Source organism: Cetorhinus maximus, chromosome 6 (assembly GCF_964194155.1).
Source record: "Cetorhinus maximus chromosome 6, sCetMax3.hap1.1, whole genome shotgun sequence".
Taxonomy (NCBI): domain Eukaryota; kingdom Metazoa; phylum Chordata; class Chondrichthyes; order Lamniformes; family Cetorhinidae; genus Cetorhinus; species Cetorhinus maximus.
The window spans coordinates 154,054,204-154,075,174 of NC_135884.1; the positions used below are offsets into that span (position 1 = coordinate 154,054,204).

At 44.4% G+C, this 20,971-nt stretch overlaps 1 protein-coding gene across 1 annotated transcript in view; it reads left to right on the forward strand.

The window, feature by feature from the left end:
- Positions 1 to 17,769, forward strand: part of LOC144682240 (fatty acyl-CoA hydrolase precursor, medium chain-like) — a 57,367-nt gene extending 39,598 nt beyond the window's left edge. The window contains exons 11-13 of the mRNA XM_078544676.1: positions 13,273 to 13,422; positions 15,619 to 15,691; positions 17,193 to 17,769. Coding sequence (XP_078400802.1) covers positions 13,273 to 13,422; positions 15,619 to 15,691; positions 17,193 to 17,394 — 425 coding nt within the window. The 3' untranslated portion in view covers positions 17,395 to 17,769. The remainder of the gene's footprint in view (positions 1 to 13,272; positions 13,423 to 15,618; positions 15,692 to 17,192) is intronic.
- The last annotated feature ends 3,202 nt before the right edge of the window (positions 17,770 to 20,971 follow it).

The following is a 20,971-nucleotide window of genomic DNA, read 5'->3' on the forward strand; positions in this document are numbered from 1 at the left end:
GCCCTTTCAGGCAGCACCTTCCAGATCAGAACAAGTCGTTGTGTAAATTGTTTTTTCCCTTGTGTCACCTCTGGTTCTTTTGCCAATTACTTTATATCTGCGTCCTCTGGTTACTGACCTTTCTGCCACTAAAACCACCTTCTTCCCCTGATTTACTTATGAAATGTCCTTAAGGGAAGGAAATCTGCCGCCCTTACGTTGCCTGATCTAGATGTGATTCCAGACCCACAGCAATATCGCTGACTCTGAAATGGCCCCAACAAAACCACTCAGCTGTATCAAACCGCTACAAAATCTGAAAGGAATGAAACCAGTCGGACCCCACCCCACATCAACCTTGGCACTGAAACGACAATGACAAGCCCTGTCTGCCCTGCAGAGTCCTTTTTATTCATTTGTGAGACGTGGGCATCGCTGGCTAGGCCAGCATTTATTGCCCATCCCTAACTGCCCTTGAGAAGGTGGTGGTGAGCTGCCTTCTTGAACTGCTGCAGTCCATGTGGTGTAGGTACACCCACAGTGCTGTTAGGGAGGGAGTTCCAGGATTTTAACCAAGCGACAGTGAAGGAACGGCGATATATTTCCAAGTCAGGATGGTGAGTGACTTGGAGGGGAACTTCCAGGTAGTTGTGTTCCCATCTATCTGCTGCCCTTGTCCTTCTAGATGGTAGTGGTCGTAGGTTTGGAAGGTGCTGCCTAAGGAACCTTGGTGAGTTCTGCAGTGTATCTTGTAGATGGTACACACCGCTGCTACTGTGTGTCGATGGTGGACAGAGTGAATGTTTGTTGAAGGGGTGCCAATCAAGCGGGGCTGCCTTGTCCTGGATGGTGTCGAGCTTCTTGAGTGCTGTTGGAGCTGCACTCATCCAGGCAAGTGAAGAGTATTCCATCACACTCCTGACCTGTGTCTTGTAGATGGTGGGTGGACTTTGGGGAGTCAGGAGGTGGGTCACTCGCTGCAGAATTCCAAGTCCCTGACCTGGTCTTGTAGTCACAGTATTTAAATTGCTGGTCTAGTTCAGTTTCTGGTCAATGGTAACCCCCCCCCAGGATGTTGACAGTGGGGGATTCAGTGATGGTAATGCCATTGAATGTCAAGAGGCAATGGTTAGATTCTCTCTTGTTGGAGATGGTCATTGCCTGGCACTTGTGTGGCATAAATGTTACTTGCCACTGGTCAGTACAAGCTGATACTAACATCTGGGGGCTTGTGCCAAAATTGGGAGAGCTGTCTCATGGACAAGTCAAGCAACAGCCTGATATAGTCATATTCATGGAACCATACCTTACAGATAATGTCCCATGACAGCCTGAACCAGAAAGCTAGAAAATACCAGGTTATTAAAGACCCCAATTTCTTACAGTTCCCCCACTTTGAGAAGGAAATATCCTTACTAACTTCTCACAACTAATTTTGAGCTAACATAGTTATTTCTAAAATACAAGCTGTTTCCCTAATTCCTTGACTACATGTTGTAGATAACATACTAAAGCTACTAGGATTTCTTGGCTTGGCACTCCCCACTTGCATAACTAACAGATCCCCGTTTGAGAGGGAAATATCCTTATTTTTTAGCCGGAATGCTGCTAATTTCATATAAGTACGTATAACTAAAGCAACAGATTATGCATGGACTTGAAAGATTCTCCAGCTCTCCCTTCACCTGTATCCATCATGTGAATAATTCTTATTAAGCATTATTTCTACCCAGCCTTCATTTGTCCCAATACAAAATTCCTTTTCCTTTAATTTGACTCCCTTTGACGAACACCATCTTAATTGTCTTCAAGTCAGTTTCTTTATGGAGTGTGCGTCAGTGCCATGATCATTTAAAAATGTTTTCTTACTCTGCAGGTCATATTAACCATTTCATGTCACGCTGTTTGTCAAGTAGCTGAGCAGGTCTGGGACCTGTTCTTACATGCAGCTGCATCATGCACTCTTACTTCACAAGTTAGAAATCACTTCTGCACCAGTGGCCCAATCCCTTCTTCAATCGTCTGTTGGAATTTCACATTCATTAGTCATCTTCACACATTTCCCCATCTGTTGGATGTGGTCCTTGGTAATTTTCTTTTCCAGATTTTTTTTGATTTGGGCTGTGCTCTTCCCACTATATGTCACTTCATCATGCATGCTGGTAATCTCTCTGCCCTCTCCCACAAATCTTTGTTTTGCATTTGTGGAAGGTTTATTGGGTCTATGGGATCGTGCTGTGCATTCTGTCAATCAGCTTCATCATCCAGGATTTCACTGTCTTTAAAAGGAGGCACCACTTGATAATTCTTCCTGACCTTCAAGTAATCTTCTCAAAAGATCAGAGGAGGGTCTCTGCCTCAAGATCTTAGCATATCTCCCCCTCCCAATGTCTCAGCTGGTGGCCATATTATCAAATTCAATTCTCTTATTGGCAAAGACGCAAATATCTCCAAGCGAAAGCTGTCACCTTATCTCATCTCCATTTCCCTTTCACTAGAATGTACATCAATACACAATTTATATATTTCATTGAACTACACTCAAGGTAAGTTATTTCCAATTGTCATTTAGTGTTGTGACCTCTGTCACTAACTCTATCTCCTACCCTCAATCATTTCCTCATGCTGTTTTACACATGCAGTAGTTACCATCTTATCTTGTTAATGAGCCCCAGAGAAACTTTATAGTCCAATAACAGGTTTTCACAATATCTTCAAAACAGAAATTAAACATTTCCACTTGATTCCAGGCATTAATTTTTAAATGTTGTTTGTTCTTTCCTTTAAGCAATATCTTATTTTCTCAAAAGGAACCCACTAGATTGTGCCTGACCTTTTTTTCATTTTAAAATGATCCCAAATTCAAACAGCAGGTGCTGTTGGTCTGACAGGTTTTGTCAGTGTTCAATTTATGTTTGTTTTTTTTTTGATACCAAGAAACCACCTAAAATGTTTTTTCCATTAGCTTTTTGTTTGTAAAATTAGAATTTGTTTATCCCCTTAAACGTCAGGTAAATTTCTCTTTGAAGGCTTGAAATAGGAAATCGTGTCCAGTTATTTGATCAATTCCAATTTCAGAAACAGCTATGCTCCGGTTTGGTGGTTTTACATGGTGCTTTTGCATCGGACACAAAACGTTTGCAATCAGTCGAGGTGATTTCCATATCTCCCGTGCTCAAACACTTTGTCTCAAAAGATAACAAATGGTAACGCGCAGCCTCATTGGTTAAAGCCAAGTCTCCGAAGCACAAAGTCTTTCTTTATGCTGTGTTTTAATCCTCAAAACTGCTGAGTTCACTTGGAACTGGGAACCATCATCACCTGTTTTAAAAAAATACCCACAAACAATCCATTGTGGCTCTGGCCAAGAACCCAGTGGGTTAATGTTGTTCAATCACAAGGGTAAATTTAGAAAATTAAAATCTATTCATTCCCAATATGCATTTAGTAATCCAAAGGTTGCGTGATGAATTTTTTTTAAAAGCAGCTGTCAGCAGAAAGTTGTCCGTTGCTTGTTTGGGGGTGGGGGTGTAGTGGAAACTTGGCGCACAATCATTACATTACATAATTTATTTTAAAAACTTCCCTGATCAAGAAGAAACACTTTACACTGGCTTTATTAAGTTCATTTGTTAGCTTTTCTTCAGCTTTGCCCAAATTGTAGATTAAATCCCAACTGTTTCAAAACCTTTTAGCATTTTGTAAGATGTTTCTCACCCAATATCTCTTATCCTTTTCCTTCTTTAAGACAAATTTAAATTTCTGACATTTTAACTTTTTTTTTTAATTCATGGGATTGTGGGTGCCAGCATGTATTGCCCATCCCTAATTGCCCTTGTTCAGAGGGCATTTAAGAGTCAACCACTTTGCTGCTGTCACACGTAGGCCAGGTTTCCTTCTCTAAAGGACATCAGTGAACCAGATGGGTTTTTACAGCAATCAGCAATGGATTTATGGTCATCATTAGACTGTTAATTCCAGATTTTATTTTTATTGAATTCAAATTCCACCATCTACCCTGGCAGGACTTGAACCCAGGTTCCTAGGGCATTACCCTGGGTTTCTAGATTACTAGTCCAGCAACAATGCCACCACGTCATCACCTCCGCTTGATATGTTTTGAAAAGTTCAAATTGGATTCCTGCCAAACTTCTTCAAGGTTCCAGGCTTATCTTTATATTTTGAAATCAGACTGTTTGATTTGTTAAGTTCAACACAGAAACTCACAGCATTTTAAATTTTTTTAGCTTCTTGCTCAAACCTAATTTTTTTGAATCTTTGATGTTTACAAAGAACACCTTGCTTTAACAGTGACTTGACTCGAATGTAAGGTATACCCTCAACTGGCTAAAGGTACTCCTTCATAGGGTCAGGGTAAGGACCGTGGAGAAGTCAGACCTCTCTGCGAATACACTCAAGCCTTTGGTGGGGACCTCTTTGATGCTAAGTAGGACCAATGTTCTCTTCCCTTAGTGCCCTAATCTCACTGGAGGAAAGGTGCAAGGTCTTCTCTTGCCATGGTGGTTGGTTCTTCACCATTCCCATCTGCTTCTGTCCATGCCCTGGTTTGGGTAGCCCCACATACCAGCATTCCCTTATCACATAGGAGAGGTGGAGCAGAGGCAGAAGTGCTTTCATCTGTATTATTCCAGCAAAGCTCCAGGTCTGGTTTTGGAGGCAGCAGCTACAACTTTGCTCACTTTAGACTGATCTGTGTCTGGGGTCGTTTGATTTTAGATAAAAACACGGACTGGTTGGCTTCATGGGAGGGTGACATTTTATGACTGAATTAACTTTCTCAAAGCCCACCCCCCACCCCCCCTCCACACACCCCCACCCCACCCACCCCCACCCCACATCTGGTATTTTCTGATTGTAAATCAATATTTTGTTCCTGTGTTTGGTCTAGCGGCAGTTTTTTCTTAGCTTAATGCACTCTATCACACAGGGCATTAGTGAGACTGCATCTCGATTACTGTGTGTAGTTTTGGTCTCCTTATTTAAGGAAGGATATAAATGTGTTGGAGGTGGTTCAGAGGAGGTTTACTAGATTGATACCTGGAATGAGTGGGTTGTCTTGTGAGGAAAGGTTGGACAGACTGGGCTTGTTTCCACTGGAGTTTAGAAGAGTGAGGGGCGATTTGATTGAAGTTTGTAGTCTTGAGAGGGTGGATGTGGAAAGGATGTTTCCTCTTGTGGATGATTCCAGAACTAGGGAGCTCTAAGGATCCCAGCTGAGATTACCCCTGGACAAGCCTGATCCCAGAGTGGAACCCAGCTTGTTGGATCCTCACTTTTATTTGTTTGTTTAGATACGTGGAGAGTAGCTACTGAACAGAGTCACCGGAGTCTGCTAATGAACTTTCAACAAAAGCATAAAACATGTATTAAACAAGAGAAGAGAAACTATATTACAATTCCCCTTCACCTTTACAGACATATACAGATTTGTAAGGATTACACAAATTACAAAAGCTATCTTATACTCTCATTATCACAGTAAGTACACCATCCATATAAACCAACAGGCACCCTGTGGTCGGACACACCACGCTCTGAAACCAAGTGACAACGGATGCCATGTTAACCAAATGCTACGAATCTCTCCTCAACTCCCTCCAGACGCTTTTTACACCATCTTTCATACGAGGGTTTCCAATCTCCACTCTCCAAGACCTCGCCTTAGAATCTTCTCCCAAACTGATGTTTTCTCTCAGATGCCTTCCACAAGGGTTCACCTCCAGGGTTTCAAACTCTCCTTCTGATGTCCCTCTTCCCTGGGTCACCACATGCATTCAAGCTTTCTTCCACACACACTCTGTCTCAGCCGTCAACAATACACCACTGTTTCTCATGCCCATAGCAAAGAGATACAGACATTCAGTTGTCTCTTTGGACCTTCTTGCCTCTTGCAAGTTGTTCTCGCTTTAAATCTGCTTTCTGCAGCTTTTGTCTCTTTAAATCTGAAGCTTGGAGCCTTTGTCTCTTCCCCTCACTTTTAACTTTACTTAACCGGACCTTTTCCCAGGTTCCTGTCCTCCTTTGGACTGCCCCCTCTTCCACTGCCCTGGATTTTTGAGTTAAAGTTAAACTAAAACTTAATTTTACCTTACTTAACACAGAGACACAGAAATACAAAACTTAAACTTTAAAGCTAAAAGTCATTCCGAACACCTACAAATACCAGTATAACTTATTTAAACTATCTATATTTCCTAACAGGGGCATTGATTTAATATTAGGGGTCACCCTTGTAGGACAGAGAAAAGGAGAACATTTCTCTCTGGGGGTTCTGCCTCAGAAGGTGGTGGAGGCGGGGCCACTGAATGCTTTTAAGGCGGAGGTGGACAGATTCTTTTTAGGCAAGGGATTCAAAGGTTGTCGGGGGTAGATGGGAATGTGGAAATCGAAACACAAATGGATCACCCACGATCCTATTGAATGGTAGAGCGGGCTCAAGGGGCCGAATGGCCTACTTCTGCTCCTATTTCGTATATTCGTATCGTGTGCCTCCTGTTCCCAGCGAACATGATTGTTCAGGACAGCTGTGCTCTCCTGCCAGCCTTCACTTCCCTTTTGCAATTTATCTACCAGTACCCTCAACTCCTCGTACTTTTTCCTCAGCATTCTAGCATATGCCAATGGCATTGTGACTACTTGCTTCACTTAATAACTACTCCACATATTTAACTACAATGTAAGACTGTTTGAATTGTTTTGTCACTTCTTAACAATTAAGAATACACACAGTTATCTGCTTCTAAACTCCAACTTCCTGTATGAAAAACAGAAGATTCCTTTATTCCTTATTCCCTACCAGAGGGCAATCCATCTGGGACAGAGCACCCCCTACTGGCAGGTTTTATAGAACAATTCTTTTTAACTAAAATGTCCTTTTACAAGAAATCATAAACATTAAACACAAATATCACATGGTTGCTTCTCAAATTCCAAGCCAATGATGCCTCGACTGCCCTGGATCTCACTTCTGACACCAATCTGTAAGATTTTTAAATTCAGGGCCACAGATACCTAAGATAGGCAACCAACTATTCGGAAGTAATTTTAAAATAGTTTATTAAGAAGCAACAGTTTAGATATGATGTATTAATTAATTGGACAGAAAAAGTGTATGACCCATGACAGTCGATCCCAGAGGTTGAATGGATGGTTGGCGCAGAGTATGTTGATCTCAGTAGCTTACTCTCTGGCCGAAGTGTTATGGAAATTCTTCCCTTGGTCTTCCTCCTCCTCTTTTGCTCCATCTTCCATCTGAAGAAGGTAACTGCCTGATGATCACTGCCACCTCCCTGGCCCCTGTCCCTGAGCTCTGGTTAATATACGCATTTTCTGGGGGCGGGTAGCTTATAAAGTTCAATCATCTATTCAAACCGCTCTGACCAATGGATATAGAACAGGTACCCAAAGTGTCAGGGTGGTTACCTCCTCCCCTGCTTGTCTCCCTGCTCAATGTGTTTGAGGGTCACTTCCCGGCCCTTTCTAAACGCTTGCATAGATAAGGGTCCACACGTGCCATCTTACCAATTTAGGAATATCAACATGGCAAACTCAACCAAGTGACCTCAATGTTTCCAGGGACTGTTGAGATGTTGGAGTGTTAAGAAATTGCCTTTCCAGAGAGAGAATCAATGTACTAATCTCGTAAAAGTTCCGTACTATACAGAAAATACCAGCTTATTAAAGACCCCAATTTCTTACACACCACCATCACCATCCCTGGGTGTGTCCTGTCCCACCAGCAGGACAGACCCAGCAGAGGTGGTGGCACAGTGGTATACAGTGGGGAGGGAGCTGCCCTGGGAGTTCACAACATCGATTCCAGATCCCATGAAGTCTCATGGCATCAGGTCAAACACAGGCAAGGAAACCTCCTGCTGATTACCACGTACCGCCACCCCTCAGCTGATGAATCAGTACTCCTCCATGTTGAACACCACTTGGAGGAAGCACTGAGGGTGGCAAGGGTGCAGATTGTACTCTGGGTGGGGGACTTCAATGTCCATCAGCAAGAGTGGCTCGGTAGTGGGGATATTCACTGATGATTGTTCAGCATCATTATCAACTCTTCAAATACTGAAGCAGTCCATGTCCAAATGCAGCAAGACCTGGACAATGTCCAGACTTGGGCTGACAAGTGGCAAGTAACATTCATGCCACACAAGTGCCAGGCAATGACCATCTCCAACAAGAGACAATCTAACCATCTCCCCTTGACATTCAATGACATTGCCATCACTGAATCCTCCATTATCAACATCCTGGGGGTTACCATTGACCAGAAACTGAACTGGACTAGCCATATAAATACTGTGGCTACAAGAGCAGGTCAGAGGCTAGGAATCCTGTAGCGAGTAACTTACCTCCTGTCTTCCCAAAACCTGTCCACAATCTACAAGGCACAAGTCAGGTGTGTGATGGAATACACTCCACTTGCCTGGATGAGTGCAGCTCCCACAACACTTAATAAGCTTGACACCATCCAGGACAAAGCAGCCTGTTTGATTGGCACCACATCCACAAACATTCACTCCCTCCACCAGCGACACACAGTAGCAGCAGTGTGTACCATCTACAAGATGCAATGTAGGAATTCATTTATAGAGAGAGCGCTTGTGAAAAGCAGCAGGGCCATTTACAGCAGGAGAATGAGAGGAGTGTGACCTTTAACAGAGAGAGAGTGAGAGGAGAGTGGTCTTTAACAGAGAGAGAGAGTGAGAAGAGAGTGACCTTTAACAGTGAGAGTGTGAGAGGAGAGTGACCTTTACCAGTGAGAGATTGAGAGACCATTAAAGAGCGCGAGAGGGAGAAGAGCGCAGAGAGCAGCTGATTGGTGAGTATAGTCTTTAGTTTGTATTTAGATCTCTAATCTTTTTTTCTCTTTTCCTTATCGATAGCTTGTTCAGTATAAGATCAATATTGGTGTGTATAAAAAATAATTACAATAAAGTGTAAAGAGCGAGGATACTAGAGTAATTAATTACTCATTTGAATAAAATATGATAGCGATGGGAGGGCAGGTGATGTGTTGCTGCTGCTGCATGTGGGAGCTGCTGGACACCAAGGTGATCCAGAGCAAACACATCTGTACCAGGCGTTTGTAGCTAGAGGAACTTTGGATCCAAGTTGAGGAGCAGGAGTCCAAGCTACAGACATTGTGCCATGTCAGGGATGGGGAAAGCTACCTGGACACTTTGCTGCAGGAGACAGTCACACCTCTCAGATTAGGTAATTCAAATTTGGTCTGAGATCAGGGACAGGAGGTTGTAACTGCAGGTGGTACAGGGAGTCATTCAAGTGGAGGGAAGAAATAAGAACATGGTAATGGCAGGGGACAGTACAATTAGGGGGATAGATACTGTTCTCTACAGCCGTGAGCGGGAGTCCAGAAGGCTGTGTTGCCTGCCCAGCGCCAGGGTTAAGGACATCTCCTCAGGGCTGGAGAGAAACTTGGAGTGGGAGGGGAGGGATCCAGTTGTCATCGTTCATGTTGGTACCAATGACATTGATAGGACTAGAAAGGAGGTTCTGCTGAAAGAATTTGAGCAGTTAGGAGCTAAATTAAAAAGCAGAACCTCCAAGGTAATAATCTCGGGATTGCTATCTGAGCCACAGGCAAACTGGCATAGGGTAAATAAAGTCAAGGAGTTAAATGTGTGGCTCAAAGATTGGTGTGGGAGGAATGGGTTTCAGTTCATGGGGCACTGGGGTAGAAGGGAGCTGTTCTGGTGGGACAGCTTCACTTGAACTGAGCTGGGACCAGTGTCCTGGCGAATGGAATAACTAGGGCTGTAGAGAGGGCTTTAAACAAAATAGAGGTGGGGGAGGATCCTGGAGAGGGGATACAAAGGCCTACAAAGCAAAAGGACTAGGCAGCCTTGCAGGGCAGCTAATGTGACAGGAAGGGACAGAGGGTACAAACATTAAAAAAACAGCAACAAATATGGTCAAAGGGGGAAAAAATGATAAAAAGGCAGAAGTAATGGCTCTTTACTTAAATGCACATAGTATTCAAAACAAAATAAATGAATTAATGGCACAAATAGAGGTTGAAGGGTATGATCTTATAGCCATTACGGAGATGTGGCTACAAGGAGATCACAGCTGGAAACTAAATATTCAGGGGTATGTGACTTTTCAAAAGGACAGGTAGGAAGGAAAGGGTGGTGGGGTAGCTCTGTTAGTAAGAGATGGAATAAGTACGATAGCAAGAAATGATCTTGGATCGGAAGATACAGAATCCATATGGGTGGATGTAAGAAATAACAAGGAGAAGAAGATACTGCTGAGAGTAGTCTATAGGCCCCTGAACAGTAGCTATACTATAGGACAGAGAATAAAACAAGAGATAATAAGGGCACATAAAAAAGGCAGTACATTAATCATGGGTGACTTTAATCTTCATGTAGATTGGGAAAATCAAATTGGCGGAGGTAGCCACAAGCAAGAATTCATAGAGTATTCGAGACAGTTTCCTAGAATAATATGTTGTGAATCCAACCAGGGATCAGGCTATTTTGAATCTGGCAATGTGTAATGAGGCAGGTTTAATAAATGATCTCAGAGTAAAAGATACCCAGGAAACAGTGACCATAATATGGTAGAATTGAGCATACAGTTTGAGAGTGAGAAATTTAGGTTGGAAATAACTGTGCTAACCTTACATAAGGGTAATTACAAAGGAATGAGCGCAGAGTTGGCTGGAGTGGACTGGGATAGGATTTTAGCAGAAAAATACAGTTGATGAACACTGGCAGATGTTTAAGAAAATAGTTCATGACTCACAACAAAGATATATCCCAGTGAGGAAGGAGGATTCAAGGAAGGGGATAAACCAACCACGGTTAACCGAGGAAGTTAAGGATAGTATCAAATTAAAAGAAAAGACATACAATGTGGCAAAGATTAGTGGTAAGCCAGAGGATTGGGAAAGTTTTAAAAATCAACAAAAGATGACCAAAAAATAATAAAGAGGGAGAAAATAAACTTTGAGGGTAAACTAGCAAGTAATATAAAAACGGACAATAAGAGCTTCTTTAAATATATAAAAAGGAAAGAGAGAGGCCAAAGTCAATATAGGCCCCTTAAAGAATGAGGCTGGGGAAATAATAGTGGGGAACCAAGAAATGGAGTTGAATAAATACTTTGTATCAGTCTTCACGGTAGAAGACACTAATAGCATTGCAATACTAAATAATCAAGGGGAAAAAGAAGAGGAGGAAATAAATACAATAACTATCACCAGAGAAAAAGTACGAGGGAAACTAATGGGGCTAAAGGCCAATAGGTCCCCTGGACCTGATGGGTTGCATCCTAGGATATTCAAGGAAGTAGCTACAGAGATAGTGGATGCACTGGTAGTAATCTTCCAAGAATCCTTAGAAAGTCCCAGAGGATTGGAGAACTGCCAATGTAACACCCTTATTCAAAAAGGGAGAGACACAAAAAACAGGTAACTATAGGCCAGTTAGCTTAACATCTGGGAAAATATTAAAGTATTATAAAGGATGTAACAGAAGAGCATTTAGAATTACATGATCTAATCAAGCAGAGTCAGCATGGCTTCATGAAGGGAAAACCATCCCTGACAAATTTATTAGAATTCTTTGAGGAGGTAACTAGCAGGATAGATAAAGGGGAACCAGTAGATGTAATATACTTGGATTTCAAAAAGCCGTTCGATAAGATACCGCATGTAAGGCTACTTAATAAGCTAAGAGCCCATGGTGTTGGGGGTAGTATATTAGCATCGATAGAGGATTGGTGAACTAATAGAAGACAGAGAGTTGGGATAAAAGGGGCAGTTTAAGGATGGCAACCTGTAACTAGTGGAGTGCCACAGGGATCAGTGCTGGGGCCTCAATTATTTACAATATATATTACTGACTTAGATGAGGGAAGTGAATGTACTATCGCCAAGTTTGTGGATGACACAAAAATAGTGGGAAGGCAAGTGGTGAGGATGACGCAAGGAGTCTACAAAGGGATATAGACAGGTTAAGTGAATGGGTAAAAAAGTGGCAGATGGAATATAGTGTGGGAAAATGTGAGGTTATGCACTTTGGCAGGAAGAATAGAGGAGCTGAATATTATTCAAATGGAGAAAGACTGAAGAAAGCTGCAGCACAGAGGGATTTGGGAGTCCTTGTGCATGAATCCCAAAAAGCTAGCATACAAGTTCAGCAGGCAATAGGGAAGGCAAATGGAATGTCAGCCTTTATTTCAAAGGGAATGGAGTATAAAAATAGGGAAGTCTTGCTAAAACTATACAAGGCACTTGTTAGAGCACAGCTAAAATACCGTGAACCGTTTTGGTCCCTTATCCAAGGAAAGGTATACCGGCATTGGAGGCAGTCCATAGACACTTCACTAGGTTGATTCCGGGTATGGAGGGATTTTCTTATGAGGAGAGTTTGAGTAGGTTGGGCCTGTGCTCATTGGAGTTTAGAAGAATGAGAGGCGGCCTTATTGAAACATATAAGATTCTTAGGGGGCTTAATGGGGTAGATGCTGAGAGGTTGTTTCCCCTTGTGGGAGAGTCTAGAACCAGAGGGCATAATCTCAGAGTAAAGGGTAACCCATTTAAGACAGAGATAAGGAGGAATTTCTTCTCTCAGAGGGTAGTGAATCTGTGGAATTCTTTACCGCAGAGGGCTGTAGAGGCTGGGTCATTAAGTATATTCAAGGCTAAGATAGACAGATTTTTAATCAGTAAGGGAATCAAGGGTTATGGAAAAAGGCAGGAAAGGGAGTTGAGGATTATCAGATCAGCCATGATCTCATTGAATGGCTGAGCAGACTCGATGGATCGAATGGCCTACTTTTGCTCCTACGTCTTATGGTCTTCATCAAGGCTCCTTAGATAGCACCTTCCAAACCCATGAGCACTACCATCTAGAAGGACAAGGGCAGCAGATAGATGGGAACACCACTGCCTGGAAGTTCCCCTCCAAGCCACTCACCATCCTGACTTGGAAATATATCACCGTTCCTTCACTGTCATTGGGTCAAAATCCTGGAATTCACTCCCTAACAGCACTGTGGATGTACCTACACCACATGGAGTGCGGCAGCTCACCGCCACCTTCTCAAGGGCAACTAGGGATGGGCAATAAATGCTGGCCCAGCCAGCAAAGCCCACATCCCATGAAGGAATGACAAAACTCTTCATGACTTTGAACACCAATGTTAAATCTCTGCTCATAGGGTAACAATCCTGGTTTCTTTAGTCTCTGCAGAATTTGAAGGATTAATCTTTCTGTTTGCTCTTCCCAGACGCTGGAAACTCTGTCTTCCTGTATGAGTTTCAGCACAGACCAAGTGTACACGGAAGCCGCCGGCCGGAGTTTGTAAAGTCTGACCATTGCGATGAGATGGGATTTGTTTTTGGCAATCCCTTTCTGGAGGAAGGTCTTCAACTTTTAGGTGAGGAGATGCTCTTGAGGTTTACTTGGTTTATTTCCCCCACATTTTCATGTACTCTTTGACAGGCTAAGTGTGGTCTCCTATCTCACCAACATTGGGAGCTATAGTTTATCAAGTATCTGTGGTGCAATAATGCCCTGAAAAAACCTTCACCAAAGATATACTAATAGAAAAGCAAAATACTGCAGGTGCAGCATCACTGATTCCTCCACTATCAACATCCTGGGGGTTACCATTGACCAGAAACTGAACTGGACTAGCCATATAAATACTGTGGCTACAAGAGCAGATCAGAGGCTAAGAATCCTGCGACAAGTAACTCACCTCCTGACTCCCCAAAGCCTGTCCACCATCTACAGGGCACAAGTCAGGAGTGTGATGGAATACTCCCCACTTGCCTGGATGAGTGCAGCTCCCACAACACTCAAGAAGCTTGACACCATCCAGGACAAAGCAGCCCACTTGATTGGCACCCCATCCACAAACATTCACTCCCTCCACCACTGATGCACAGTAGCAGCAGTGTGTACCATCTACAATATGCACTGCAGGAATTCACCAAGGCTCCTTAGACAGCACCTTCCAAACCCAAGCCCACTACCATCTAGAAGGACAAGGGCAGCAGATAGATGGGAACACCAGCACCTGTAAGTTCCCCTCCAAGTCATTCACCATCCTGACTAGGAAATATATCGCTGTTACTTCACTGTCGCTGGGTCAAAATCCTGGAACTCCCTTCCTAACAGCACTGTGGGTGTACCTACACCACATGGACTGCGGAGGTTCAAGAAGGCAGCTCACCACCACCTTCTCAAGGGCAACTAAGGATGAGCAATAAACACCGGCCCAGCCAGCGAAGCCCACATCCCATGAATGCATAAGAAAAAAAAATTCTTCTGTCAGAGGAGTGGTGAAATTTTGGAATTCTCTACCCCAGAGGGCTGTGGAAGCTCAGTCACCGAGTATCTTCAAAGCAGAGATCGATAAGTTTCTCGATACCAATGGCATCAAGGATACGGGGATAGTGCGGGAAGATGGCGATGAGGTAGATCATCAGGCATGATCTAGTTAAATGGTGGAGCAAGTTCAAGGGGCTGAATGGCCTCCTCCTGCTTCTATGTTCCAGGGTCAGCAGGTGGGAATTCATCTAAGTCTCGAGTAGGTTCCAAATGATAATGTAAGATTCTGTCTGGGGCGTGTTTGCATTCAGGCACAGAAAGGTAATCAGAATGGAATGTTAGTACTTAACCTGAGGGCATGAATATACAGAGAGGAAGTTTTGCTACAGCTGAACAAAGCCTATGTAGAGCACATCAGGTATAACTTTATCCCGTTTCAGGAGCTGCACCTTAGAAAAGATATATTGGCCTTGGAAAGAATACAACACAGGTTCACCAGGACGTTTTCAGCCTAGCTGACATGCACCGCTGCAGTAAAACAATGCAGTGTAATCCTTCTGAGTGCAGAACATCTTTGGAACTTGTAGTTTGTGAACTACCAAAAGTGATTTTTCTTTATTTAACTTGATTGAAGATTTTAGGATTTTGAGATGAATTGATGGGGTCGATGGAGAGAAACTTTCTCCTTTTGTTGGGGGGGGGCGAGCGGAACTAGGACAAGGGAACCTCACCTTAAAATCAGAGTCAGATCATTCAGGAGAGACGTTAGAAAACACATCTTCACACAAAGGGCGGTATAAATGTGGAACTCTCTCCCACTAAAAGCAGTAGATGCTAGCTCAATTAGTCAGTTTAAATCTGAAATTGCTGTACAAAGGTAAAAGGATATGAAGGTGGGTGGATGGAGTTAAGATACAGATCAGCTGAGATCTCATTGAAAGACAGAACAGGTTCAAAGGGCTGAATGGCCTGGTCCTGTTTCCTAGGCTAAACAAGCAGGTGTTATCTGCCTTGGATGAGGGCCTACTTCAGCTTCTCAGCAGACAGAGCGAAATCCCCTGTTGTACTGCTCGAGAGGCTGTAAATATTAACCCTTCCCTCTCTCTCTACTCGTATATACGAAAAGCAACACGCTTGGAAACTGAACATGCTTGGAAATACTGAACAGGTCAAGCAGCATCTGTAGAGAGGGAAGTAGAATTAATCCTTTAGCTTGATGATTTACCATCAGAACTGGAAGAATCCAGCATGTTTATTTCCTCCTAATGATTCTCTCTTTTCGATGTGTTTTCTATAGTGAATACCACTGAAGAGGAGTTGGTTCTGAGCAGAACAGTAATGGCTTACTGGGCTAATTTTGCTAAGAACGGGTAAGTGAGGTGTTTGTATCCTGAGAACGGCTGAACAGGTTTGGTCTCTTTTCTCTAGGAAAGAGAAGGCTGAGGGGTGACCCGATAGGGGTCTTTGAAATTCTGAAGGAGCTCAGTAGAATGGATTTGGAGGAGGTGCTTCCACTTGTGGTGTACATAGCACAGTGAATTAAACAATCAGTTAATAAAAACAAGTCAGTTCTGATGAAAGGTCACCTTGACCTCTGTTTTCGTTCCACAGATGTTGCCTGACCTACTGAGTATTTTCAGCTTTTATTTCAGATTTCCAGCATCCACGATATGTTTCTTTTGTAAACAATTCTTTAACTTGCGCCACCGTCAGCAAAATGAACATAAGATAGTCACTAATAAATCCAGCAGGGAATTTGGGAGTAATGTCTTTCACCAGAGAGTGGTGAGAATGCGGGACTCACTACCACAGGGACTGGTTGAGGTGAATTGTGAAGATACTTCTAAGGGAAGCTAGGTAATAAACACACGAGGCACAAAGGAGTGAAGGATATGCTGATAGGGTGGGAGGAAGTTTATGTGAAGCACAAACCACAGCATGGACTAGTTGGGCTGAATGACCTGTTTCTGTGCAAAGTGGGGGAGGGGGTTGAGGGGGGGAGGGGGTTGAGGGGGGGGAGGTGGACACCTGACACCCACTTTCCAATAACGATCAAGACCCAGGCAGGAACACCCTGGGTGATTTTTCTTTTAACCTCTTCCCCACTCTCTGCTTCTTTCTCCTCCCCCCACCCCCTCCTTTCCCTCTCCCTCCCTGCCCACCAACCATAAGACCATAAGACATAGGAGCAGAAATTAGGCCATTCGGCCCATCGAGTCTGCTCCGCCATTCAATCATGGCTGATAAGTTTTTCAACCCCATTCTCCCGCCTTCTCCCCGTAACCTTTGATCCCCTTACCAATCAAGAACCTATCTATCTCGGTCTTAAATATACTCAATGACCTGGCCTCCACAGCCTTCTGTGGCAATGAATTCCATAGATTCACCACTCTCTGGCTAAAGAAGTTTCTCCTCATGTCTGTTCTAAAAGGTCTTCCCTTTACTCTGAGGCTGTGCCCTCGGGTCCTAGTCTCTCCTACTAATGGAAATATCTTCCCCACGTCCACTCTATCCAGGCCTTTCAGTATTCTGTAAGTTTCAATCAGATCCCCCCCTCATCCTTCTAAACTCCATCGAGTATAGACCCAGAGTCCTCAAACGTTCCTCATATGTTACCCCATCCCAAAAACCCAGGAACACCAAGGCAAAAGGCAATATTGCTCCCCTCACTAAAACCAAGAAACTCAGCATTGACCAGCGATTAAAGCTGGGATCAGTGATTCAGTACCACACAGGTTTTGTGTATTTACTCACTGAGATATTAGAAGGGTAGGGGTTGGGGTTGAGGCATGATGGGGCTGGGGGAGGAGTATTTTGGACCAATGGCAGATGATATCTTTTATGTCTCTAATGTGTGAAATTGCCTTGCAGGAACCCCAACGGGGAAGGGCTGGAATTCTGGCCAGTTTTTGACCAGGATGAAGCCTACATGCAGCTGAGCCTGAAGCCCCAGGTAGGGCAGAAGCTGAAGGAACACAGGGTGAAACCCTTGACCGAAATCCTGAAGCAAAAAGGCAGAGAGGAGGATGAGCAGAACGCAAAAGATGATGAACAGCAGCGATCAGATCTGTAACCCTTCAACAATCGGCCGTTAAAACCCTCTGCTTAAACAAACTCTGACCCTTTGTCGAAATCGCAGGAGCCTGATTAATTTTTAGACATTAATTTTTCTGCCTCTCTCTATCTCCAATATTCCTTTTGTTTTCCCACCTGTTCTTTTTCTCTTCTCATCACCTGATTGTGCAAATTGGGGGAGTGGATGGGGCGCTTGGGACAAAGAGCTGGGATTAAATCCGACCCGTCGCAGTGGAAACCATAGCAACCGGGCCCGTTTAATCGTGGGAGAGGCCCAATGTCAATCTCCCGGCGGCGGCAAAACCTCCCCCAACTAAATCGCAGGGCGGAAGGTGCTGACCTAGGATTCAGTGGGATGTCAGTTAGGCTCATTAACGAGCCAATTGAAACCCTTTATCCCTGAGCCCACCGCATTTCATTGGTGGCTCCGGGATTTAACATACAAACATACGAAATAGGAGTAGGCCATTCGGCCCCTCAAACCTGCCCTGCCATTCAGTAAGATCATGGCTGATCTGATTGTGTTTCAAACGCCACATTCCCATCTACCCCCGATGACCTTTCATTCCCTTGCCTAACAAGAAGCTATCCAGCACTGACTTAAAAATATTCAGTGACCCCGCCTCCCCCACCTTCTGAGGCAGGAAATTCCAAAGTCTCACAACCCTCCGAGAGGAAAAAAATTCTCCTCATCTCTGTCCTAAAAGGGCGACCCCCTAATTTCAAAACAGTGCCCCCTAGTTCTGCTCTCACCCACAAGAGGAAACATCTTTTCCACATCCACCTGGGAGCCACACGGCTTTTCCCAGGCCTTCCAAAGGCCACCCAGGAACCCCAGCCTAGTCGGGGGATTCCCTTGTTATCAGCCACTCAGTGCCTGATAGAGGGACCGAGCATTGTGGGGTGGGGGTGGGGGTAGAGGGCGTTGCCACTGAAAGCTATCTCCCAGCCCTTGCCTCTGACACCCCTGCCCTCTCCATAGACCCACTCCCCCACCCCCCTACAATCCCCATCCCGCCCTCACTCGCCTGTTGTCTGGCTCCCTCACTGATCCCGGGCCTCTGGTGGGTGCATTACCAGCAGCTGCCACTGCTCCTCCGGTCACCCTAATGGCAGTGAGAAGCTGCCAGCCTCTGGTTGGCCGACAGCGCTTGGCGGACAGGATTTCTGCGGCCGGGGTCCAGAATCATGTGGAATCATGGCCAAAGGTAGCCACTCAAGTGGCTGTAAAGCACTCAATACCTCAGGACTCAATCCCCCATGGAACGGACGGGGTTTCCTTGCTGGTTCTCTGACTGGTGGGCAAGGTGCCCTCGGCCTGACTCCCCACCCACCCCCCGTCACGTTTGAAGGTGGTGGAGGCACATAAAACCCAGTGGGTGGCCTTCCCTGGGCTCCTGCCTGTAGTCCCAGCAGTAGCCACTGCTTCCAGCGGCACTGCTGAGTCTCAGAGCTGATGACCAATTCAATTGGCTCACGACTCTCTAAGGAGGGGCTTCCTCCCAAAAAGGGCAGCAGTCTTGCCTTGAAGCAATTAACACTGCTCCCATTGTTTACTTGCTGCAGGGTATCTGCTGCGATTGTAAGCAGAGTCCACCCCCCACCCCCACCAATATTTTAGCCAGGGAGGGCAGGGTCAGCGCTGGCTCTTAAAATCCAGGCCACAGAGTCAGAAGAGTCATTTTGGCACAGACAGAGGCCATTCAGCCCATTGAGTCCATGCTGGCTCTCTGACTATTAGTCTCGATAATCAGTCTGGTACCAGCAATCCCCTTGTGCTTGCTGCGTGAGGTGCGGTTTACTACCTGTGGCTGAGCATTTACAAATCAGGCAGTGTTGTGAGTAAATTACTGAATAAGTATTCCAGTGGAATTAGTAATCCACACGAATGTGAGTTCAAATCACCAATCCTGGCAGTCTGAACATTTGAATTCAGCTGTTTAAAATCCTGGGAAATGAAAAGCTGATAAAAGTGACCTTGGAGCTGTCGGACTGTTCACTTGTCTCCTTTAAGGAAGGAAACCTGCCACCCTTAGCCCAGTCTGGGCCGATTGAAACGTGACCAATAATTCCCCTATTGTGTGCACGCTCTCAGTGACCCGCAACGCTGATTTTCCAGTGTTAATGAATCAATTGCCCCAAGATCCACAAACCCAAAGCACTTCCGTCATTCTGCTCGCTTAACTCAAACCAGCTGCCACAATAGCTTTGAGAAATTTGTTCGACAAATATCTTTGCTTGTTAGGTAGAGGTCAGATCAGAAGTGAGAATGTAAAGGATTCGTTAAAATGAAAGGGAGAAACAAAATTTGGAAGACACAACCAAGATAATCAAAGGGAGTTGAAACAGAAGCCTCTGTCTTCTAATGTCGGTTAGTCCAAAATGGATTTAATACTAGGTTCTAATGAAAGGAACACATTGATTAAAGTTAACTAGACAGGATAGAATATTCAGCCACAGGCTGAAAGCTCATTGATGCTGTGACCAGTGAGGGTCTTGCATTGTGGTTGGAGGGTTTGCCCTGCGTATGATTGTAGAGACTAACATTGTCCAACAAATTAAAGTTGTTTATGTGTTTAAGAATGATAAATACTTAAAAAAAAGAAAGACTTGCATTTCTATAGCACCTTTCGAGATGCCTGAGAGTGCCTTGCACCCATTGAAATATGTTTGCAGTGTAGTCACTTTTGTAATGTAAAAAATGTGGTAGCCAATTTGCTCACAGGAAGCTCCCACAAATATCAATGTGATAATGACCAGCTTATCTGTTTTTATGATGTTGGCTGAGTGATAAATATTAACCCAGGTCACTGGGAGAACTCCCCTGCTCTTCTTCACAATAATGGCCATGGGATACATTACGTCCACCTGAGAACGCAAGCAGGGACCCAGCCTCACCTGAGAGATGGCACCTGTGACAGTGCAGCAGCTCCCTTAGTACTGCACTGAAGTGTCAGCCTGCATTTTTGTGTCAACCCTGGAGTTGGGCTGCAACCCAGGATTTCTGAGGCGGGAATGCTACCAATGGCTGCCGTGTGTGTGTGGGTGTGTCTGCATGTTTGTCTGCGTGTGTGTGTGTGCATTTACATATGAAATAGGAACAGAAGTAGGCCATTTGGCCCCTCGAGCCTGCTCCACCATTCAATAAGATCACAGCTGATCTGTTCATGTTTCAATTTCCACATTCCCGTCTAACCCCGATAACCTTTGATTCCCTTGCCTAACAAGAATCTATCTACCTCCGCCTTAAAAATATTCAATGACCCCGCCTCCACCACCTTCTGAGGCAGAGAGTCCCAAAGTCACACAACCCTCTGAGAGAAAAAATTTCCCCACATCTCCGTCTTAAAAGGGTGACCCTTAATTTTAAAACAGTGCCCCCCAGTCCTGGAAACATCCTTTCCACATCCACCTTGCCAAGACCATTCAGGATCTTGTACACTTCAATCACATTACCCTCACTCTTCTAAACTCCAGTGGATTCACTGTGTGTCTCATGTCAAGTCATCACGCGCTGGGATGGATACTCGGAGTGAAGATGTCCACTCTGCCCTAGCTCATGACCTGACTGTTGT